This window comes from Rhipicephalus microplus, chromosome 9 (genome assembly GCF_043290135.1).
Source record: "Rhipicephalus microplus isolate Deutch F79 chromosome 9, USDA_Rmic, whole genome shotgun sequence".
Taxonomy (NCBI): domain Eukaryota; kingdom Metazoa; phylum Arthropoda; class Arachnida; order Ixodida; family Ixodidae; genus Rhipicephalus; species Rhipicephalus microplus.
Window position 1 is genome coordinate 92,194,463 of NC_134708.1, and position 25,886 is coordinate 92,220,348.

General features: G+C 42.2%; 1 protein-coding gene across 1 annotated transcript; it reads left to right on the forward strand.

Annotated features, from left to right (window-relative positions):
- The first annotated feature begins 191 nt into the window (after positions 1-191).
- Positions 192-24,343, forward strand: LOC142772010 (uncharacterized). The gene is made up of 5 exons (XM_075874077.1): positions 192-5,997; positions 17,862-17,998; positions 18,065-18,132; positions 21,084-21,167; positions 24,105-24,343. Exons 1-5 carry the CDS (start codon positions 5,923-5,925, stop codon positions 24,269-24,271), a joined length of 531 nt encoding a protein of 176 aa, XP_075730192.1. The 5' UTR covers positions 192-5,922; the 3' UTR covers positions 24,272-24,343.
- Positions 24,344-25,886: the final 1,543 nt, after the last annotated feature.

Sequence of the window (25,886 nt, forward strand, 5' to 3'; positions counted from 1 at the left end):
ATTTTTTTATTTTTTTCATTTTATTGATGTTGTTATGACTACATTTCAAGAAATTCACAACACTGATTAGACCCATAGGCATAGGCTAGTAGGGGGTCTAACGGAAGAAAGTATACAAGCAAAATACAATTTGTATATAAAAAATTAGAACATCAAAAAACGTAGATTTTTCAAAAAAAGAACAAAAATACAAAAAGATAATATTGGAATTTAAGTCGAAATAAATGCTCAGAAATGTATATCGAACACATTGTTGCACTTTGTTCATAAATAATGAAGTAATCAAGAACGCACAAAACATCAAACTATGTGTAAGGCTTAGTACGCGGTCATTACTATTGATCTACATGCAGCAAATATTTTTTGAGTGCGCTCGAGAAAGCCTTAGAATCTCTAATCTGAAGTGCTATATTATTTCACAGTGTAGCTCCTACGAACTGTAGTAAGCGTTCACCCTACACGTTTTTATTAGGTGGAAGACTAAAATGTCGTCGCTATGTCATGCATCTAGTGACGCGAGACGACGAAGGAAAGATAGATATATCAAAAGGTACACTGTGTGCAATAACATTATTGATGGTGACTGCGGTTTTATGCGGCCGTAGGTAATCGAAAGGTAGAATATCCAACTTGTGAAACAAAGACGCACTGGGTTCATTATATGCCGCATAATCTATTATTATCAGTGCATGCTTTTGTAATATTCGGATAGGATCAAGGTAAGTTTTAAAGGTCCATCCCCTTGAGTCTAAGCAGTATGATGGATGAGAATGAACAAACCAAAAATAAAGGATTCTGAGAATATTTCCGCTAGAATAATTTCTAGCAGCCAGGAGCATACTGCAGCCAGATTCTAGCTTAGTACAAACACAGTTAATTTGTTTTTTCCAGCGTAATTGGCTGTCGAACACTACACCGTGATATTTCAATTCTTTCACATGCCCAAATTGGCAGTTGTTCATTGTAAGTCAAAATGACTCACAGTTTACATTTCGATAATGGGAGTGAAAAATGATGTATACGGTTTTCTTTGCATTGAGTGTTAATTTGTTCTCTGTAAACAACCTAAAAATATTTTCGAGTTCTTCATTAGCTCTACATTCTAGATCAGCTATGTTATCGGCGGTAACTACTTAAGCTGTGTCAGCAGCGTACAGTACAATCTCGGCATGTTTGAGTACGCATAGCAAATCATTTACGTATAGTGAGAATAACAGTGGCCCCAGAACCGACCACTGAGGTACCCCTGTCTTTATGTTTCTTAATGACGCCGTAAGATCTTGCATGTTGACCATTTGATGACGTCCATCAATGTAGTTAGAAAGGAGGCTAAAAACTTTGCCGCGGAATCCATAGTGTTTAATTTCATAAGCGGAATATTATGGTCGACGGTATCGAATGCCTTTTTTTAAATCAACGAAGGCAACTGCCACAAGAAGGTTGTTGTGCAGAGCCTTGTTCTTCTTCTGTGATAACGATAACACAGCTGTTGATGTGGAATGGTGTGATCTAAATCCATGCTGCTCTGGGCAAAAAGCATTAATATTTCTCTAAGAATAGGCGCATTCGTTTTCCAAGAATGTTTTCGATTATGGTGTTTGTTATGCTTAACACAAATATGGGCCGATAGCTTGAAAGATTAGAGCGATCGCTCTCTTTATATACCGGCACAAATTTGGGGTTCTTTAAACAAGATGGGTGCGTCGACATACGCTAGCAATGCTTAAATATGTGGTACAAGATGGAACTCAAAATATCAATGTTATCTTTCACTAATCGAGCAGTAATACCATCTATTCCACTGGCTTTGTTCGTGCTTATATTGGCAACGATGTCATGAATTTCATCCTCACTGATATAGTGAAGAGCAAACGTATTTGTTAAGGAGGTTGAAAAAATTTCATTTCTCTACTAGGGAATTTCGCGGCTAAGGTAGAGCCGATTTCAGTAAAGAGTAGATTAAATTTATCAAGTATACGCGCATCGACTACATCAGGTGATATACGTTGTGTTGGTTTTTTACCGACAACTTCTTTTACAATTTGCCATGTTTTCTTTGAATCGCCTTCTGCTTGGAAAATGAGTAGAGAATAAGACACCTTTTTTGTTGCCTCATTAGAGTCACGGGTTGGTTTCTTAACAATTTGAATTGACGTAAATAATATTTATTTTCTTTGTGCTCTCTCCACTTGTGGTACCAGAAGTCTTTCTTCTTCAGCAATGCAAGGATCTCTGTTGTCATCCAAGGAGTTGGCGGGGTGTTATATGAGCGAACGCACACGTTTGAACAACTGCATTCAATGGCATGGTGAAGGGCTTTTAGTATGTTTTCTAATTCAATGTTGGCGTCATCGTCATACAATATTTCAAATTCGATGAAGAGAATGTGATTCCGTAATAGGTTGTAATTGATTTTGCTTGTATTGCTGAAAAATTGTGCATTCTTGTTTGGAGTTTTCCCTATGGAAACAAAGGTAGAAAGGTGATCTACATTCAGTTCATTATAAACACCAGCATTCAATTTCAATAATACATTAGTTAAGATGTAATCAATTGTTGTTGCCGACGTACTGGTTACTCTGGAAGGGGTATGTACGAGACTACGAAAATTGACTGAACTAACCAATAGTGTGTAATGAGTGTAACTAGTGCTTGCGGTGTCTATGTTCATATCGCCAACGATGACTGCTCGGTTCTGGTACTTAGTTGTAAGACAGAAAAGAATTTCTTGCGTCCTATCGAAGAAATGCGCTGCATTGGAATTTGGTGGATGGTAAACCACGCCAATTATGCCAAAACAGTGGAGTCTGATAAAAAGTGATTTTAGATTGGGAGAGCTGTGGTTCAGGAAGAATATAACAGTATATGCGCAGCCTTTTTTTACAAAAAGCGCCACTCCACCACCACGTGAACACGAGTCTCGCTGATGTGATATGGTTTCGTATCTGGGAATGTTGACATTTTCTCCTTTTTGCAACCATGTTTCTGTAGTTGCTAGCACATCGAAGTGGTTTGTATGTTTAGATAAGAAAGCAACAAGCAAATTTAGATTTTTCTTTATACTGCGGATATTGCAGTGGATTATGTTAGTGTATGTCTTATCTATGAGCTGATCTACTTGAGCTATCGTGACAGCCATTTCTCTGAACATTCTGTGCAGCTACACCAGTTTTGCGAGATCATCCTTGCATGTAACGTGAACTACCTACGAGTTCTCAGACTTCCTAGCAAGGATTTTTTCTTCAGAAACCCAGACGAATCTCCAGTTCTTATCTTTCTTTCTCTGTATAGCCTTAACTAATACAACCTTATTTTCGAGACACAGATGTTCGTTCACGAACACAGGTTGATGTGTACTGAAACCAAGAGTTGACATGTTAAGCCTGTTCTTTCTTGCTGACTCTACTATAGATCACGTTTGAAGCGAGACAAGAACCTAATGACAATATTTGGAACATTGATTGCCTTCGTCGGCACTCGGTGAACAACATCAATATCTTTGGCGCTGACCTCAACATGCAAACAGTTGGCAACTTTTTCCACAATCTCCGTTAGGTTTTTTTTCTCAACATAGGGAATGCCTTTCAGTTCAATGTTGTTCCGTCTCGAATATTGCTGTAAGTCTATCAACTGTTTTCTTGTATCTCCTAATTCTCTTTAATTTCCATGTTTTTTTTTCTGACATTCGATGCTTCAATTTCTCGCATCATTCAGTTCCTTACGCAGCGATTTCTATTTCAGTCTTTAGTTCGTCAAAGCTGTCACTAGCGAAGCTTACAGATGCCCTGATGGATATCAATTCTGCCTTGATAGCATTAAACAATGAATCAGTATTGTTCACGTCTGTTTTGATAGCGGAGACAACGTCAAGAAGCTTCGTGTTCATCTTCTGCATCGCCTTCCCTATTTCCTTTACAGTATTTGGTGGTTTTTCACCTATGGCATTGGCGAAATTTGTCAAGGCATCCATTTTTTTTCTTTTTTCTGCTCCCACTTTGTTCACAAATAGCAACAACAAAATTACAGGGTCACAAAACAAATGCAAATTCAAGGCAGATCGGTAGCCGTGAGTGCATAGGATTTATGCTAAGTTACGCAAATGATCAGACTCCTACCTGCGATGTGTAGAATACACGGTTAGTCAGTCCAACCAACGTCGGCTGCCTGATCCGCTCTGAATGCTGTCTATCCGGGGTTGCCTCTTTATATAACCGATTGGGGTGTGCCGAACGGCCTGCAGTGTTCCTGTCGACGCCTCGTGATTCCAACTCTTTCAGTTCTCATCTCTTTCCCATCTCTTCAGTTTTTCCGTCCTGAATCACCTGTTGATTTTAACGATGATAGTCTTTCTTGGGGACCTCCGACGCAAAAATGTTGGTCTGTCTGTCTGTCTGTCTGTCTGTCCGTCTGTACAATTGTCTGTTTGTCCACTCTTAACGTCATCGGGTATTTGAAACGGCTGACCTCATCCGCAGCGCCCACCAATGTTGCTCAAGGGTTACCGCTAATACTTGAGCAATTGTCAAATAAAAAAGAAATAATTGCGCATGTCTTGGGCAACATAACAACACGTACATATTCTGCATGTGCATCTTTTACTAGAAAAGGCATACAGAAGTATTTTAAAGACCATAGCGTTTATCACGCTACGCTGACCATGCACCGCTTGCACAAAAAGGCGAGCGTTTCCAACGCTTTGCTAAGACGAGACGGTGGTGGCACCTACCTGTCACCTCGCGTTCTACACTTGATCACCTCTGAGACGGGTGCGCCCACCAATCACAGAGCCACGCGCTTCCTTTTCCAAGAAAACGGCCAGATGGCGCTCATGTCTCACGTGTGACGCGACTTGATGCGCTTGTTCGCCTCCGCTGCACGATCGAGGCACTCTAACGCAGCGCCTCTAGAATACAATTCACTGATTTTCTTGCGCATAACATCAAATAAATGTTTTGCTCGCTCTCTCCACACGGAAAACCATCGTCCTTCGACGACATTTGCAGATTAACATGCAGATACGGGGTCAATTTTTTCACTCGCATTCAACCACGCTGACGCCGATATTCCAGGCGTAATTTCATCGAAACGACTTTTAACGCTACGGTGTGATTAACCTAAGCGAAGCCATATAGTCCTCAAAATCACCCGGTATCACTCTCTCAAAGTTTGCGTGTGTTAGTGCTATAGGATCAATTTTCGCCTCATTTTACTATCCTGCATTTCTAGTGATATATTCGTTCAAAGTAGCTAGCTCTTCAGTGACGTCCTTAATGTATATGGGCCAAGATATAGCATATCTTCTGCTTGTCAGGTTGGAAAAATTCATACGTCTTTCTATTGCCTCTCTTTGTCGATATTCAAAAGACAAACTATTTTTTCCAAGATGAGCCTATATTTACACCCAGTGCTTCGGCGTAACAAATTCTTTCTATGTCTAGCGTGCTATTAGAAATGTCATTGGGTGGTAAAGGCAATTCACACCTACCTCAATAAAGCAAAAGCTTCCTTAATCAACAGAATTAGCTTTTGTGCGTAGAAAGAAGGGTAGACCAAGAACGTTTTCGCGCCGTCAATCATTCTTTCTTGCTTTTCAGGAACTGCAAGCATGCCTGCAGCATTGTTCAACAAGCAGGTTTTGTTAAATTAGGTCGAAATTTTCTCTGTGCGGTACTGATGTGAAACCTACAATGATGTTCCAATGATTCGGCAGTCGAGTCATTATCCAACACATAAGGTGCAAGCGATTCACGACCGCGGATGAAGATAACAGTATGAGCCCGGCAATGTGATACAACTACGTCACCATGTTGTATAAAAGACAGGGAAGTGATGCCTCTGCATTTTGTACTTACGAAACTGATGATCACTATAAACTCTCATGCTAGCTGCCCAGACGTATTACGAACAGTGAACTAAACCACCATGCAAACAGAAGTTCTTGCAGCCATACTCGTCCTTGTTTCCACTGATGTTACGGCAAACAGGGACGTAAAGCAGGTCAGTTGATAATTCAGGACATTTCCATGTCTTTTGAATATTTGACGCATGACTGGTCACAAAGCGCAATCTATGCATTCAAGCACGAATTTGTGATTCTTCCTGTTTTACAAATGTCCGTATCGGCTTCTTTAGGTGACCATTCAAGGCCTAGACAGTTCGGCCTTGACACGTGGACAAAATTGACATGAACCATCGAACATATGACCATGTTTTACCGGTACACACGACACTTGCTAATGCTTCGTGCACAGATGTTTGATTTTGTCGTTGATGTGTATGAGCTTTGTGTTAAAGTATTAACATTTTTAAAAAACAAGTAGACCTAAAATATGCTTGATTACATTGACAAAAACCGGCGTAATTATTTGATGTAATGTTTTACACGAGTAAATGTCGTATGCTTGTGAACCTTCCAAATACACTTGATGTAATGTAAATAAGAAAATGATGACGTGTTCTGCCTACATCACTTGTGTGCCTTTGTGAAATCGTGATTATTGACGCCGTCGTAGGCTGTTCGAGAATATACTTTCTATTGTTGTGTTAAAATTATAAATGATAGCATGGGTGATTCACTCGTCGTGCACGCTGCTTCTTCATGTGTACTAAGAGTGGATAGTGTTGACAAAGGGTTTTGTTTATGGGCGAAGCTCCTTCTGCAGTGGGCCGAGCGTCCGCGTTGTATATACTACTAGTAATAGTAGTAGAAGTAGTGTAAGTAGTAGTAGTAATTAGCTGAAGTATGTAGCCACCTCTCGTTTAGTCCTCGAAATGTCTGCTAACTGGTGCGACTGATATATCATGAACATATGATAAAAAGCTGCGAGATTGCCGTGCTTGGAGTGTTCCCTAGTTGGATTGGCGGATGCACAGACTTACCTACAGATGGACAGACAGAGACGAACAGAGGCAAGCCGGTACGGACGGACAGACAGACAGAGATACACACGAATGGGTGGCCGGACGGACTTCTGACTGACAGACGCACAAACAGACGGACGGAAAAACAGACAGACTGAACGACTGACAGACTGACAGACGCACAGACGGACGGATAGAGACACACATATGCACGAACGGGTTGATGCACTGACTGAGTGATGGCTGCACGAACAGACAGACGGATTGAAAGACAGAGAGACGCACGTAGGGACGGATAGACAGACATATGCAATGATGGACCGACAAACAGACAGACAGACAGACAGACAAGCAGGCAGGCAGGCAGGCAGGCAGACAGACAGATGAACGGACGCATGGATGGACGGATAGACAGACAGACGCACTAATGTAAGGACGGATGCAGGGTTGTACGAATGCATTAACGGCAGCACGGATAGACGCACGGACCTATGGAGGGAAGACCGAACGAACCGCCAGAAGCATGAACGCACGGATGCACGGACGGACTGACGCACGCTTCGCCCAACTCATGATCATCAACTCCATAGATATGCTGTGATTTTTTTAAAACACTTGTGAAATTAACTCACAACTCATGAGAACTCATGCGTACGTGGATTATTATCTAAGAGTGTTGCCTGACCGTTTCAAGTGCGATTGCGAGTCTTAATCGGGGCATGTGAAGCGTCTGTTGGTGTCGGCGCACCGGCAGGTGGTATCTCTCCGCTGTCAGTCCCTCTTCAATAGCAGCAGCTGCGAGCGGGCGCGCTGATTCTCTCCCCTAGCAACCGGAGTTGGTGGTGCGGGCGTACTTATGGAGAGTGAGTAGAGAGAAGGAGCGTGCTCTGGCGAGTGAGGGCACTCGCATCGTGGGAGCTCGGCGGAGCCAGCGAACCTCCTCTGAGGGCGAAAAGAGTGTAGAAGAAGGTGAACGTTACGACAATAAATTGGTAGATACCACGTTCAGTGAAAATCGATGATAAGCGAAGCACAAATTAGAAAGTTTGATGTGTCATTTTGAAGTCAGCACAACGTTACGAGGTGGAGATAAATGATGACGTACATGATTTCTGTGTCATCATTATCGTGTTTAGATGTGTCTTTTACCTTTGTCATCTATTCACCACACGTGATACAAAATTTGGTATATGTGGAGCTTGCGAAATATCCGCGAGCATGCTATGAGTCTGGTATATTATGTTCTTACATGACACGCGTCTCAGGATTATCATCACCGCAGGGGCCTCTGCGTAAGTAGGCGTTTGGTTCGTAGCGACACCACGGACCCGAGCTAACGGGGGAGTTACGACTCCCTCCCACGCCTAGCCATGCGTGGCTCTGCCGTGCCCCGGGAAAAGGGGATCCTGGGGGTTGAGCCGACGCCGGGTGAATGGACCTTTAAGGCCCCCCAGGAGAGGCAACACACAATTTGGCCCCGGCTTCACGTAGACGGCACCCCTGGGCTGACCCACTCAGGGGACATCGGCAGTCGTCTCTTCTTGTCTCTCTCTTCTTACATCTTCGTCTTTTTCTCCTTCTAAATCTGTCCTGTCTTCTTGTCTTTTCTGTTTACTTCATTGTTTCCTGGCGGCTAGGGTTAACCTTGTGTGGCTATCCTACCTAGGGTAAACTATATTCAGTTATAGCAATGGCGTACTGCTGGCGTAGGGCAGACTTTATCACATGATCTGCCGCGTCCCCTTGTTGGGCTCCGTGGTGGGTGCTGGGCACCGCTTTCGAAGAAGTCATTTTTTCTTGGGACCTCAGAACCCTCCTTTAACCGATAGTGCCCTGAAAAGGGTACGCACCGATGCATCCTTTGTGTTTTTCACCCAAAACATTGAAAATTTCCCAAGATAACATGTTCTTCAGTGTGAAGAAATATCAACTAAAGTCGGAGCAATATCACCTTTTCTCGTGGCCAAGTGCTTAAAAGACACCATTGGGACCAGCTATAAGGCCACAAAGATGACAAGTGGGGATATTCTCCTCGAAATAAAAGACAAAGAACAGTACAACAAACTTTCACACCTCGTAGCATTTGGCAATACCCCTGTATCAGCTACTGCACTTGGTACTCTGAACACGTAGTATCTGATCAATACCTTATGTCACTAAGCGAAGAGGAACTCCTTGACAGATGGAAGCACCAAGCATAACACGGGTGCAGCGCCTAAAAAAGAGACGCAACAACACTGAAACCGCAACAAAGCACCTAATACTTACTTTCTATTCAAGCATTCTACCCCAGACACTTGAAACCGGCTATGAAAAACTTCGTGTGCGTCCGTACGTGCCTAACCCGTGACGTTGCTTTAAATGCCAGTGATTCGGGCACGGATCTCAGACCTGCCAACGTCAGCTTACTTGAGGTAAATGCGGCATAACTGGTCACGGTACTGATGAGTGCGAATATGATGAGGTTCACTGTGCAAACTGCAAAGGCAGCCATGCCGCATACTCCAGAGCGTGCCCAGCCTGGAAAAGAGAAAAAAGAATTTATCACCATAAGAGTTAACGAAAATATAACGTCCCGTGAAGCACGACAGCGAGTCTCACCTACTTTCGCACTAAGAACTTCTTTCGCTAAAGTTGTGCAATGAGGGGAGGCACCCCAATGGCCCTTGGCGGCTACCTGGACCACGCCTAGCGAGCCCAGGTCAAAGCCACCTGCCCTCCGGTGGGAGCAGCCAGCGCTGCCCCGCCCAAAGCCAACCAGTTCACACCGGTGGCCTCTACAAGCCCTGGCAGCAGCCAGAGCAATGAGGAGACGAAGGAGGCCCTAACAACCTCTTGCCCGGTGGGGGCAAAGACTTCGTCGACTGAGGCGAAGTCTAAGCGACACACAGATCGCTCTTTGGAGCGGGTGTCCAGCGCATCACAGGAGGCTATGGACACCACTTCTAGCCAAACGGCGCCGGTAGCGCCAAAGAAGCAGCGACCTCTTGTCGACCACTTCAAAAAAGACAAAACACCAACTACAGGGCCTCACAAAGGCCCTGTAAAATGAACCGATCTCAATCTTGTCTACACACAGCACCTTTTTTTTCAATTCCTAATGGATAGAATCATACAGTGGAATGTAAGAGGGCTCCTCAGAAATTTTTATTTTTTTATTTATTTATTTATTATACTGTCAACCCTCGCTTGATGGTCATAACAGGGAGGGAGTACAATATGAGTACAAACAGAACACATAAAAAACCACTAAGCAATAAACACAGGAAAACAAAATGGGCAGTACTTCAACCATTACCAAAATAAGCATATTTCTCTGTGAAAAGTTTGCATATCGGTACTATTAATAACATGTTGGGGTAAAGAACTCCATTGTTCTATAGCAACCGGGAAAAATGACCACCGAAAGATGTCAGTGCGAGTGCTAAAAGGTTCACTAGATGATGTTCAAGAACTTCTCAGTAAGTTCAACCCAAAAGTGCTGTGTGTGCAAGAAACACACCTAACTCCTAAATACAGCAACTTTCTCCGCCAATTCATTACTTTCCGGAAGGACTGTGAAGATGCTGCTGTATCATCCGGCGGAGTAGCCATTATAGCTGATAGATGTGTGGCATGCCAGCAGATGAAGCTCCGGACAGCTCTTGAGGCAGTGACGATTCTAGCTGTACTTTTTAACAAACTCATCACCTTATGCTCTCTGTATATACCACCTCACCATCAGCTTGAAAGGCACGACTTGGAAACATTAGTAGATGAACTCCCAGAATTTTTTTTGTATTTTAGGTGACTTTAACGCACACAATGCCCCGTGGGGCGATTGTCGCTGTGATGCCCGAGGACGTCTAATAGAGCAGCTTCTTTATTCGTCTAGGCTATGTCTCTTAAATACAAAGGAGCCTGCGTATTTTAGCCTCGCAAACAAGTCATACTCCTCGATAGATCTTAGCATTTCATCGCCATCACTTTTAGCCGATTTTAAATGGAATATTCTTAAAAACCCTTATGACAGTGACCACTTCCCTATCATTCTGAGCGTGCCAAACAAAGGCCAGCTATCTTCGCAGGTTCCGAGGTGGAAGCTTGACTCAGCTGATTGGGAACAGTACCAAACTCTTACCCATATGACATGGACTGAGTTGCTGCTCTGACCCTTGATGACGCTGTAGCATATTTCACAGCTTTTATTCTTGATGCCGCATCTAAGCGTATTATTGAAACGAGCGGAATGAGTACTAAACGGCGAGTCCCTTTGTGAAATGATGCCTGTAGGAAAGCTCGGACGAGTCAGAACAAAGCCTCGGCATTGCTCCGTGACTTTCCAACAGTAGAAAACTTGGAAAATTTTAAGCAGGTCAGATCCCAGGCAAGGAGAACGCGCAGACAAACCAGACTAGAGAGTTAGATAAGGTTCATTACGAGCATAAACTCGTACACAGATGAAAGAAAATTGTAGAACAAAGTCCAGAAAATTAAAGGCTCACAAACATATTCTCTTCCATTAGTAAATACCGTCGGAGAAAGCATGGAGGACCAAGCCAACTTTCTTGGTGCACATTTTGAAAATAAATAGAGCTCTTCACACTAATCTGACGCATTCCAAAAAATAAAAAGCACAGTTGGGAAAACAAAATCTAGAAAGGAAATCAAAAAAAACTCGAGGCTTATAATGAGCCCTTCTGCTTAGCAGAATTGCAAAGAGCACTGAACTGTTGCAACACATCTTGTCCAGGTCCTGACACCATAATGTATGAGATGCTGAAGCAACTACCCTGCGAAACACAAAAAACTCTCCTTTTCCTTTACAATCTTATCTGGCTTTCTGGTGTGATCCCCTCCTCTTGGAAGGAAGCTGTGATAATTCCAATTTTGAAGCAGGGTGAGGATTTGTCATTTGCATCAAATTACAGGCTTATAGCATTAACCAGTTGCATCTGTAAATACGTGAAGCCTTCATCCATAACCAGTTTTTTCTATCTGTATTCCTCGACATGGAAAAGGCCTATGATACAACGTGGAGCTTCGGGATATTGAGAGACCTCTCGCATATGGGTGTACGTGGTAATATGTTCAATATCTTCGAAAGTTACCTGTCTGATCGCATATTCCGAGTTCGAGTGCGCAATGTCTTGTCCCGAACATTTGTACAGGAAACCGGAGTACACAGGGGGGGGGGGGGGGGGGAGTACTGAGCTGCACGCTCTTTACTATAAAAATGAACTCTCTCCATCAGTACATCCCACATGACATATTTTATTCCACATATGTTGATGACATCCAGATAGCTTTTCAACCGTGTTCCCTCAGCATATAATAGCGACAGATCTAGCTTGCTATAAACAGTGTCCAAATGGGCTGATGAAAATGGGTTCAAAGTCAACCCACAAAAAAGCACATGTGTCCTGTTCACACGGAAAAGAGGCTTATACCCTGATCCTCAGATTGTCATCAAAGGCTAACCTCTGCCCGTGAGCACAGAACATAAGTTCCTAGGTATAATCTTAGATGAAAAAAATAGGATTCGTATCACACATCAAACATCTCAAAAATAAATGCATGAAAACAATGAATATCCTGAAGTTACTGTCGCAAACATCCTGCGGCAGCGACGTAAAGTGCCTCATGAATCTGTACAAAAGCCTGGTACGTTCACGTCTTCACTATGGGGCAATAGTATATCATTCATCCTCGCCAAGCACATTGAAGATTCTGGATCGTGTACATCGCCTGGGCATCCGCCTCTGTACAGGTGTTATCGAATGAGCCCTGTAGAGAGCCTTTACGCTGGGTCGAGTGAGTGGTCACTCTCTCTGCAGAGGTCCTACATGTCTTTTATCGATTATCTGAAAGTGAATGGCGATAAGGAACCCCCTACGCATTCCATAAGTAATGATCTGTCTAGTTGCGCACTTTCTGGAAACCGGCTCTCGATGAGGCAGCCTTGCTCACTTTGCGTCAGGGGTCTAGCCGAGATAACAGGTGTGTCGCTTCTTGAACAGTGTCTCATGGCTCCTGCTGAACACCTACCGCCTTGGCAGTGCAGGTGATAGAATTTGATGTATCCTTCGCCGAAGTGACGAAGCATGCACCTATTGCACATATACACACATACTTCATGGAACTTAGATATAAATACGCTTGCCCTGAATTTTTTACGGATGCCTCCAAGTCTCTCACTTCTGTGTCCTATGCAGCTGTAGGGCCATCCTTTTCAGCTTCCGGTGTTCTGCACCCACCAACAAACATTTTTACCGCAGAAGCCACGCTATCTGTTGCTGCCAGCCATATAAAGAAAATAAAACTTGAGCGCGCGGTTATATACACGGACTGTCTGAGTGTTATCACAGCTTTGAAAACAATGAAAAAACATAAAATTCCTGTGCTTGTATCGCTTTACTCGCTTTTATGTGCGATCTACGCACTCAAACGCCCTGTTGTGCTATGCTGGGTGCAGGGGCACCGCGAGATTGCCGGAAACGTGGCCGCGAACCAACTTGCTGTATCAGTGCATGACAACGCTGCCACTAACCCATCTTTGACTGTCCCTGCACTTGATATGCAGCACTTCCTGAAACAAAGCCTTAGAGCATATTGGCCGTGCCTATTGGACAGGCAGACTGAAAATAAACTACATATTATGAAACCGAAACTTGAAAACTGGCCACCGGTATCTAAATCACGCTACGGACAAGTAACACTTACCAGGCTACAAATAGGACACACACACAGCACACATTCGTATCTCCTGTCTGGTGGTGAACAACCTAGCTGTGACAAATCTGGTGAACAACGTAATGCTCTCCACATCCTTTTTCAGTGCAGCGAGTTAGATGGTATCAGAAAAAAAAAACAATTTCTACTGCCCTATCGACAGCAGCTTCCCCTGCACCCTTTTAAGTTTATTGGTAGGGATGCAGTGTATAAACAAAAATCATTGATGGCATTCTTAAAAAAATACATTGTTGTAAAACTATATTTCGAGATGACCCGTAGCACGGCCTCCCTCCGGAGGTCGCTGTTGCGGTGGCCGCATAAACAGCACCCTGCCTAGCGGCTCTTGTGCTCGAGGGCACTGATGAGGCAAATGTGCCAAATAACATGTCAGTCCTTAAGTTTTTTTTATTCTTCTACTATGAGTGTTGTCATTAGTCTATAGCTAATCATTTTACCTCACTCACACTGTTTTATTATATTATGTTTTATCCGTCTTAAAGCGAGCAATTTTAGGCCCTTATACAGCCCTGTAGCATCATCTTAGTCACTTTTACATTCCAAATCATTGCCACTCCTCCATCTTTTCCATGGCGCTCTTTGGCCAAGACATGGCCCTTGCGCCATTTAAACCTAAATATCATCATCATCATCAGGATTATCATGTTTGCAGCAGCCATATATTTTGTCATCCATTGACGTCATAACACCCGATTTGGTATATGTGGAGATAGCAAGCCACGTACTAGTAAATTTCGCATAAGTGAAGCTAGTGAAACGGCCGCGAGCGCATCATGAGTGTTGCATGTATTTATGTTGTTAATTTACACGCATGTTCTGATTATCATGTTTGGATGTCTCATTTACCAATGTCGTTCGTTAACGTCGCGTAATACCGAGTTTGGTACATGTGAAGCTAGCGAAACGCCCACGAGAGCATCGTGAGCGTAGCATTTAGTCAGGTTCTTACGTGACACGAGTATCATGTTTATCATGTATGCACCAGTATCATACCTCCGTAATCAATTCACGTCCCGTAATACCAAATTTGGTATAAGTGAAGCCAGCGAAACAACCGCCACTGCATCATGAGCGTGGCATATTGTCACGTTGTTACATGACACGGCATTTCATGATTATCAAGTTTGCACGAGTCATATACCTGCGTCATCATTCACGTACCGTAATACCAAATTTGGTATATTTGACACTAGCGAAACAGCCACGAGCGCATCATGAGCACGGCTTGTAGTCATGTAGTTACATAACACGCATGTCATAATTTTTATGTTAGGATCTGTCGCTTGTGTTCGCCATGAAATGATACCATTCCATACCAGTTTTGCAACATGCCACGTGAACGAAGCCACTGCAAGAATTTCAGGACCATGAATTGTGAATCATGACATTCATGACATATATGTCATGATTTTAGAGTTATGACTAGTGAAATATGTTCCTCCTGTAGTCATGTTATGTCATACCTGTAGTCATGTTATGTCATACCAAGTTTGGTATTGATACCATTATCGAAACATCCAGGAGAACTAAGAGTAGTAGGCGGCTAGATAGATAGATAGATAGATAGATAGATAGATAGATAGATAGATAGATAGATAGGTAGGTAGATACATACATACATACATACATACATACATACATACATACATACATACATACATACATACACACATACATAAAAAGATACATAGATAGATAGATAGTTAGATAGATAGATACGCTCAAAGTCGCCAAAGTTCGCTAACAAATGCTTCGCATTTAAAACTAAGTTTAAAAGCTTCGCCGGAGTGACAGCCCGGGTGGCGGTCACGAGAATTCATGGCTCTGCAGCCCGATTTCGCTCGCGTGACCCGGGGTGCGCGTATTGTGAAGAGAAATATTGATGGGAAGCGGTTACCGCAAATTGTGCACTGTATTCTCATGTCACTTCTCGGGCTATGTCTGACACGGCTTATTTTCTTGTACTGAAACAACTTTGTCAGGTATGAGGCGTACCGAAGAAGAGCGGATTTATCTACAGTCAGTTACGCCGACTTGCCTTGCGCCGACCACAACGACGACCACAACGGCGACTCTGCTGCACGCAACTTCTTCGCTTGTTTGTTTATTCATTTACCTTTTATTAACATGCTTACACAGTGGCAGGGGCCGAGACGAATGCTGCGATAAGCAGCCTAAAAACCTCATATATATAGCCCCCGGTCTTTCGTGCCCTGCAGTGGTGGGCAAGGTGGTGGACGATCGCGAAGAAATCTTCCCGCTAGGCTTGAACGTTACCTCACAGTTCATACTTCTGTGCAAATGAAAACTGTCATTGCATAATAATAATAATAATAATAATAATAATAACAATAATAATAATAATAATAATAATAATAATAATAATAATAATAATAATAATAATAATAATAATAATAATAATAATAATAATAATAAAAGAATGATAATATTATTATTAATAATATTAGTAATAGTCACAGGAGCAGCAGCAGTAGTAGTAGTAGTTGTAATAGTAGTAGTAGTAACATTAGTATTATTACTATTATAACATGCGCCAGCGATTGGCGGACATAGCAGAGGGAACGCCATCATGTATATACTGTATGAAAAAATTCACAACAGTTACAAACACAGCATTTCCGAAATTTGGACGACGCTTCAGCTTCGCGTTCAAAAGCAGAGCGCGATAGCGTAGTGTGGCCCTGTGCGAATCACCTTTTCAATTACTGGCCTAGCTTCGGGAACGAACGAATGTGCGTGCAACACTGGGCTTTTAAACTTGCCGCAGAATGTCTATATAAAGTACGATTGTTAAGTGGCGACTTTTTTACGTCCTCTACGCGTACGTAAGGCAGCACGTGGACATCTTTGAGCGCTCTGTAATGGGTAGGTATTTAAAACACCCACTCGTTGGGCATTTCATAAGTTTTTACGCCTGGCGTAATTTTACGCATCTATCATTTGATATGATACTACGTGCGTTAATGAGATTCTTTCTGCAACATGACCGAAAGAAGTGTAAACATAATAAAGCCTGACTTTTGTTTGGTTAGACACAATATCAGAGAATTTCTACCACAAGATATTTATATTGTTTTTTTTATTCAGCTTTGACAATAGACGTGTCTGTGCCTCTGTGGTAGAACAGCTGATTGCGCGAAGAGAGCCTCGGCTCGATTTGTTCATGTATTGAAGTTCTTTATTATTTGTTTTACCAGTAAGTTTTTCAATTTTTTTTGTCACAAACAAGTATTTATTTCTTGCGCACAAGCGGAAACACCGACCTCGGAACTTTTGCGAAACAATCTCTTTAACGCTACCACCTTCAAATAGTATAAGCTGCATACATATTTTAAATATAAGTATAGGTGATGAGATAGTTCATCCGACTACGTAATTTCAAAGCATGGTCAAGACACACACTGAAAGGCAGTTGTAACCTTTATCGAAACTACCACAGAAAAGTTTGCAGATGAGCGGATCAAGCTCAGACGATGTAATTACATATAGCCAAGTTTTTCGATTCCTCGTGGTGAGATAAACCATTTGCATGCCATTATTTGTTCTTAATATAATCCAATTATTGTTGTACGTGAGAAATCTCTAAAAGAATTCGATGCCATACAAAAGGGGAGAGCAAGCTTTACTTGGCAATAATAGATGGTTCATTGCAAATGCGAAATCTATGATGTTTAAGGAACCTTTTTTACGACAGGTACGGCACTGCCAACGGCGAGAGTCAAAAGCAAACTGGTTGGGTTTCCTGTCGACGGGACAGCGTTCGAGCTTGTGCATTCCATTGCATCCATGGCCTCTGAGGTGGCCGGCCGGCTGATTCCGGGGGTCACAAGCCATACAAAATGTTTCAGGGTGGTGCCGCCAGAATTTTTCCGGTGCTAATGTGCAGAAGGCGCCGGTAAAAAAGGTCTATTCGAAAATAATTACGTGGTAATGCATCATATAGTTTCCCTAAATAAACTAGATTGGACTTTGGTGGTGCGATCGTACCGTGACCATGGGAATAATGGGTAGTACACGGATTTTTTAGGCTTCGTTATCCCACTTAGGGATTCATTTGCTGGTGTGTCTGTCTGTTTCAATGAAAACAACAAACATTTTTGAACTTCACTTGATCTTCGATTTGAAATAGTAAGCTTAAAACAACAAATAACTTACACACACACACACACACACACATATATATATATATATATATATATATATATATGTTAATGTGTGTGTGTGTAATGTGGTTTCACTTATTCCAGTTCCTTAACCAGAGGGAGCCAATATGGACATGCAAAACAACTCGAAGAACGCTTATAAAATGCGAAGTAGATGAAGTTCTGTCCATCTCACCGTTGTCCATTTCATTAACTAGACATGCCTTTTTCGGAGGAAGCAGGTTAGTTTTTCTGCGCCCGCTACCTACGTTCACCTTCAGCTCAACATGCATCTTTCTTATTCGCAGATCCGAATTGACAATATTTGGAGTGCTTGATATAGAGCACAAAGAGCGGATGACTGTATTTGACAGAGGTAACAATAATGTTCTTGTTAAAAGTAATCAAGCACGATTTTACTGATATTTTATTCTTATCCAGTAACGAGTTCTAAACTTTGTACAAGAATTTACATTTAGTATCGCTGACTCATATACTCATTAGTTCTTTTGAAATCGAGTATTTGGAATGATGTGGAGAGTAACTTCTCCATAGCAGATGCTGCCACAGGGTAATTTACGTCTTTACAGACCACAATTAATACCTATTTATTGCCTTTTAAAAGTTGCGAACGTGCAGCCTGAGGTCTTTTCTATTTTACCAACCAAAAACCGTTCAACAAGCACGCATCCGGAATCTTCAAATAAAGGTCTTACACAGTCGCCAATTTAAAGTTCAATCAACGAATTGGTTTTATTAGGCGCCCCAGGACATCACTCGGGAGACTCTCTGTTCAGGGGATGTGTGATAAGGTAATCACTCGGTAAGCATGCTCTTCCAGAATCCCGTAAGCAGAGTTTAATTCAACACTGCTGCAAAAGAAGCTATTTAATACAAAATCCGTTGATTCACACTTACAGATAGTTTGAACTTCCGCCACCGTCCCAGCGCAATCATCCGTCAATTAGTGGTGAAACTTCTGAAACATCGAATAGGCTGGTGTTTATGATGATTATTTGGAATGATAGAGTGCTATAAATTTATCGCTGCTCGCAAAAGGTGGCCTTGAGGGATCACAATACGTCGCTGAACCAAACTTGTATAAATTTATAAGACATGAAATAGCACGAAATAGCATTTTTTGTAGATAAAGCTTTGTGTTCTGCCCTTGAGCTCTTGCACTAGCTACAAATGACCCTTCTAGAGTTCTTTTGGTTTTAGGCAAACATTAAAATGAATTATTAAAACAGTGTGGTTTCGAAAGCTCCATAAACTTGATAGATGGAAAGACCTTCCGAGGACACGTTGTACTACCTAATTCTCAATACCGTGTCCACAGCTGAGTTTATTGTGAGCTAGCCGCGCAGTGTAACGGAATGTTTTTATGATTAGAGCCCACGCGCTAGTTCAAACCCTGCTTAATTTGAATAATTTTAGAACGCAAACGGTCCTCTCCAAAGCAGCTTTCAGCGAGATATATTATTGCTTTGGTAGCCTGTAATCGCACACGGTCGTGCTTGCTAGTCGTCACGCTTAAAAAGGAAGACATTCCTAAGAAAATTTCCCAACATAGTGTTTAAGTTTAGAACATTGTCTAGCAAGGTGTTCTCGACAGCAAAGTGCTTGAGTGATTGATAGATGTTCAAATAAACCAATGTATTGAACTGGCAGTGACACTGCTATTTCGAAAGGAAAACACGTTCCTGGTAGACTTAAGACGTGCGCAATGCGTGTCGAAAGTCGTGCCTTGTCAACTACAGTATTTGCTGCCAGCTTCGTTATGTTGGAGATGGTTTAATGAAAAGTGCTCACAATACGCAGCTTACAAATTTCCTGCAGTTTTTATTATGAGTTGCAACGCGCAGGCTACGGCTAAAACAACATAAGACCTAAACAATGACACCGAAAAGCAATAAATTGCTTTTGAAACCACCCTTGGCTGCTAGATTTTTTCTCAAAAATTTGTTAATAATGTTTGCGCCAATTGAAAGTGCTTCCACAATTTTTAGGCCATAAAGCTTGCAACTAGTATTAAGTGCGACTATACATGCCCTGTATTTTGCTTCAGAGCGAAGCGTTACGATGCGGGTGATTTCGTTGCGTGCATAAGAAGAGTCACGCCGACCACCCTGCTATACTCTGAGGCTATACTCCTACAAAGCGGGCGTCTCAGGTTCGAACGAAGATATTTGTTTTTGTCCGGAAGAAAGTGCGCTATGGTGTGATAGTCGTCAATGTGATGAGCGGTGTGCTTTAGCCTGGTGCTGTAGTCAACCACAGCCATGGGACCCAAGGGAAACAGCTCTAAATTCATGTGGACTATGTATTACGAAGATCTCAGAGCACCCACAAAAGAATACGCGATTAGTTCGTCAACTAGTGAACATCAGACGACAAACGATTAATAATACAGAAAGAAAAATGAACACTGATATTTAGGCAAATTTGACTGAAGTCAACCGAACACGTACAAGCGTTTTCCTGTATTATCCAATGCGAAACACCTCTGCAAACGCATCAGACAGTAGCCGATGGTTATTCCACGTTGGGGAACAGTTAAGCGGCGCAAGCAAGCATTTTTAGGCGACAGTTATAATCAGTGTACAGAGGATGACATGCTTCACGCCGTAACGTCTGCTAGCGTCTGATAGCCAGTATTATCTGAGAGCTTGTGTTGTTCAGTGCAAATGAAAAGCTTGTTGGACGCGCATCCTTATGTCTGTGCAGTGTTTATTGACGAAACGACCAAGGTTACATCCCGTCGTATACATCTTACTTCTCCGAAATCCATATTGTGACACTGAGAATGACCCCCCATTTATTTATATGACCTTTTGCAATGCTTCTTACTCAGACATGCCCTTCTGTTCAATATTTATTGATAGCTGTTCAAATAATACTGAATTAGCCATTCTTCTGATAGTTTTTAAATATACCGAATAGGCCATTATTGTCATAGTGTTTAAGTATTGCCTGCAAGAGCAGCATCTCTGCGTGTAGGCCTAACGCAGTTTATTTTTTTAGGTAAAGTGTAATAGTGAGTGACTTAAGCTTTCTCCACTCAGCTTTTCCCCAAAAGACTTATGGCTGAACATTCGAGCTGGGTAGCGAAGAATGACCTACAAAATTTGATCTCTATTCTTGACACTTCTGAAGATTCAAGCTGTCTACTTGAACAAAACTCTAATGCTTCCTATTTCGCCATACAGTACAAATTTTGTGCAATGATGTAACAGTGATGAAGTTACTTCTGTCATTCGTGCAATTTTTAGAGTCCTAAGAAAAAATTCAGCAAACGTTAATCGTTTCTTTTGTTTCCTTTTTCAGACACCTTCAAAAGAACTGAAATTTTACTGTTCATGGCAGTTGACCAATCTTGCGCCGTCTTTGAGGTCCAGTCGCTAATATTTTGTACGTGTTCTGAGTTCATTCTTACGCTGTAACACAGAATTGAAAACTCTGTTTAGCAAATTGCAACTTCAAAACAAATACAAGCTCTACCTCTGGCCATCAATGTCCCACCCAGTCGAAAACCACATAAGCATTGAAACGAATCATATTGCCTCATTTCAGTGGCGCTGATCATCTTTTTTGTGTTTCTGAATATTCACGTTTCTATTTAGACGTCTCATTATCTCGAAAGATATCTCTTTCGTGTCGCCATTTTTTGAAAACTTTGTACATATATAGGTACAAACGTTTCTGAGTTTGTTTTAGTGGGGCGTTTTAGTAACAAATGGGGACGGTTCTGTTTTCTAGACAATGGTCACTACCGAGAGTGTCACCTGTGTTCAGCCTGTCGGCATGATTCGCGTTGCGTGTAATGTGAAGTCTAGGAAACCATCTCGTTATATGGTTGAGTGGAAAGGCCGACACACGTTGGGCTGTCAGCATCAGAACGGAGGGTAGATACAAGTGTTGAAAGAAGTTCCGTCAGATTTACTTCACGCGTGTCGTGTCACGGGCACCATCATTGCCTGCTCAAGGCGTCCAAGTCGTCGACCAACAGGAGCGGGCCCCTACCAGCCATCTGCATTTCTCTAGTGAACGCTTCGCTGAACGAGATGTTCTTAAGCTTTGGGGGTCATTGATTGCTTACTGTACGTAAATGTGGGTCACATTGCTTTATTGGCCGCGCAGACACTAGCGTGTGAGAAAAAAAGTAGTGATGTGGAGAGTTTGGCCTAAAGCGTTGTATAATGCTAGGGAACATTCAGCTGTGCTGAATTTCTTATTAAGAAATATTGCAGGCCAACTGTTTGGCCAAACCAGGTAGGCCATTAAAGCAAGAGAAAAAAGAAACAAAAAAGAATTTTAAACTTGCATAAACAATTCCACACCTAATGCACATAATGCGTCAATACATCAATAGCTAAAAATTACGATCACTCACTGTTCGAGGAAAGAACCGTCTTTGTTAGCGCTTGTTCGAGTGAAGATCAGCCCAAGCGAACTTTTATGATTGTGCCTTGGTTTTGTCGTAGTGGATCTACATACTAAAGAAGACAATGACATATTTTCGCAACAAGGTGTTGCGTAATAGTTGAATAATATGTGCGGTTTAACGTCCCAAAACCACCATAATACTATGAGACATGCTGTAGTGAACAGCTCCGCAAATTTCGGCCACCTGGACTTCTTGAACGTGCACTCAAGTTAAAGTGTTCACGTTATCGAATTCAGGAACAGCCCACCTACTTGACTGGATGAATCAAATACATGTTTAAGTCATGCACGGTTCTTACTATTTGAGCCACTGTAAATAGTGATTTTTATACCCGTTCTGAACAGGTGTCACTTTGTTGTGAGCTTTCAAAAGGTGGTGTATAAAACCAGCGACATCTTTTAAAAACTTACGACATGTGTTAGTAATAAGTGAAGTTCGCTACTTAAAATCCAAGGCGCGGTATCCATTGTAGTGTACCGGCACAATGCGGCCCATGCACCAGTCTGCCGGCATTTTTCTTGTGTTAGACAATCATTGAAAAAAAATGTTGAGAAATAAATGCGAGCCTGTATCTAGACGTGCAGACCATTATAATTATGTTTGTTCTGGTTGTTCAGACTGTAGAGTTGTCAATTCGCTTCTCTTTCTTGGTCTTTTATTCCTACGAATTTCTTGCATAATTTCTTCACTTATCCAAAGAAATTTTCACTGGCGGCTAATACATTTTGACATGGCAAAAATTGTGTGCAGTGCTTTTCGATATCTTGAATTGATTTCAAGCAAAGTTCAACATCATTATCAATATTTTCAAGATATGTATTTAGGTAATCTATGAATGCAAACGATTTGACAACTTAAAGTCTTTTTCTTGCAAGTTTCGAATTATCGTGCGTCTCTTCAGAAACCTCCTTGGAAAATTATGTGAGCTTGTGGTCAGATGTACCCGGATAAACCACCGCTGTACAAGTATTTCGCTCAGCAGTTCTATGTCCAGGATTTCCGGGATGTTATTCTTCTGCCCAAAGATGTATAGGTGAACGTCACAATACACCAGCATTGTCCAAACAGTCTGTGATGGTGAAGCGGCTGGCGGCAGGAGACGTCCTGAAGTACGCAGACACCAGCTGCTTAGTTGATCTACGAGATCGAGAAGGGAACGCAGGAGCTTTTGACGGTTCCCGTAAGATGTGGCCTCAAACTCGTGTGAGCCTTCTACACCCAATATAGTATCGACTGCGCACACTCTGGACACAACCTTAACAAACATCGCCGAATTCGATCGACGCGATTTTGTGGGAACTCGCCACGGTACTTTCTGGTGACGCGCACGCAAAGTCAGTGGTGGTTGTATTCGAGGAGCTCTGGTCGGGAGGTACCGATTGAATACGTAGTCAGCTGTTGTAGCAGCAGGAAGCGTGGACTAATTTCCCGGGCTACAGTAAGTCATGCACTGTTTTGATTGATCAGCGGTGAGCCTACCTATGAGCCATCGAGAAGGCCTGGAGGCCGTGCTCGAATGGCGGCATAGGTGCTCCCGGCAGTAGGAGAGTCATCGACTTCGTGACTGTTGTGCCATGAGCGGCTTAGCTAGGAGACAAGCCCACGCCAGCGGTGACCGAAGGGGTTCACTACTGTTCGCTGGCCGTAGTAGACTGCACTGAAACTGCATCATTGCATTGAAGGCTCACACACAGCATTTGCTGGCTGACCCAGCTGTCCTTTATCGGCCTTGGTACTTCTCTGATTCGCAGTATATATATATATATATATATATATATATATATATATATATATATATATATATATATATATATATATATATATATATATATATATATGTGAAAGCATATTTCCGAATTGAATTCGGCATAGATTTCTTATTCTCTTTTCTTTCTATCAAGGGGACATGGTCTACTACGATCTTCGCATGAGGGATTCTGCTCTTCACAGAATTCAGAGAAGACTTCATCCAGCCTGTCAAGCATACTTTAGACGCGTCATTGGGACCCGACGCGTTGTCAGCGTGTTCAATCATCAATGTCCAGAGCTACTTAGGCAAGGAAAATGAAAGTACGAAATGCTTTATTTATCTACATGTTTCAATTTCTTCCTAAATTCAAATAAATGACCCTCACAATCACCTCACCGAAAACTGTCAATTCATGTAGAGGAGTTGAGTGCGTAATTAGATTGCAATTTCTAGTAGAAAAAAAGAATTATGCCCACTGTAGTGACAATATTATTAGGATGACTTGTTGAATAGGACACATAGTAGCTGGTCACATTACACACTACAATCTATAATCATTATAGCAGGCACAATCTCATAAGTATGGTAGCGCTGGTCTTGATTGGGTAGGCTTTCGCTAAATCTTGCAGCCTCTTGTGGCGCATGTGATGCAAATATGTACATCATTTTTGTCAGCATAGTATATCTGCCCACGTTACTTTTCGGTCCGTCGCAGTGTTGACTAGGTGACACAGATAGGATGCACGGGCACCTTTCCTTATTTCCGAACATGATAAAGTAAGGAACATTTCGCCACCAGAAGCCTCTCAATACGGCTTGCCTCGACGTTGCTGATGAGATGATCGGGAGAAGTCGCCGTCCACCTTGCTCCTATCGAATTTGATAACAAGTGAATCATACAACCTTTGTTCCTGCACGGTTCTGAACAATGATATATACCCTCGAATGTCACGGTATCTTTGTTCGTAAGCCTTTCAAACACCCATCGCGAAGGCCATATTCCGTTTCAACTGAGCCAAAGTCTTTCTCAGCTAGAAAAACGACTCAAACTGAATTAGCATTCAGACTAATTACACATCCCCCAACTCCACTGTGCCTCTAGCTTCAAAACAACATATATTCTTTATATTCTTTCTATTCTGTCAACCGCTGTCTTTGAAGCCTTGGGTCTTTTTTTTCAATAAAGTTTAGAACAGTATACCGACGATTGGTCTATCTAGTTTCGTTAATGCGCAACCAGAAGAAAGAGATCGAACAAAGCTTAGGCATATATACAAGTGCAAACTTTGAACGCTACAATACATTCACAATAGTTGGTGGCGTAGAACAGTCCCACCGCAGTTGTGTAATTGTGCTTCAATGGCACAATTGTGGCGAAGCGAATTATGTTTTTGTAAAGAATCAGAACTTTTCCTTTCACGAAAATGATAATGTGGCACTTCATTTTGCGATTAGTACATGCCGCGACAACTTTCCGTCAACACTTGCCTTCAGTGAAGAGTTTCGCACCTGATTTCACCTAAAAGGCGCCCTGAAACACTTTTTTTGAGTAACTATGGAATAATTACACTGCAAAGGCGTATTTTTTCACAAATTAAACTCCATGAAAACTTTAAGAATCCGTTCAGTACAAGCAGAGCTACAAAGATTTGTCACACGCTGCAATCGCCTTCTCTCTTCACTCGTCCCGACAAAAGTGCTGGTTACTAAGTAGGGAGAGTAGCGAGGGGCGAAAAAAAAAAAAAACGCCCCGCGCGCCTCGTGACCTTGAGCACTTTTTTTGTTTGTTTTTTTCGAATATGTGGCTTTTTTCTGTGCGATCGCGCGCGCACGCATGGAGAAGTGAAGAGCCTCTCGAGGCGACCTCTGTAAACACCGAGTGCGCCATGTTCAAATTCGCCAATGGCTGATAGATGGGTAATATACGTGTCAT

Bases quoted from the DNA above. Each gene is read 5' to 3' on its own strand.
- LOC142772010 (XM_075874077.1), top strand. From the start codon at position 5,923: ATGCAAACAGAAGTTCTTGCAGCCATACTCGTCCTTGTTTCCACTGAT. The intron at 18,133-21,083 runs GTAACAATAATG...TTCCTTTTTCAG, and splicing joins GATGACTGTATTTGACAGAG to ACACCTTCAAAAGAACTGAA. The intron at 21,168-24,104 runs GTACGTGTTCTG...CTTTCTATCAAG, and splicing joins GGTCCAGTCGCTAATATTTT to GGGACATGGTCTACTACGAT.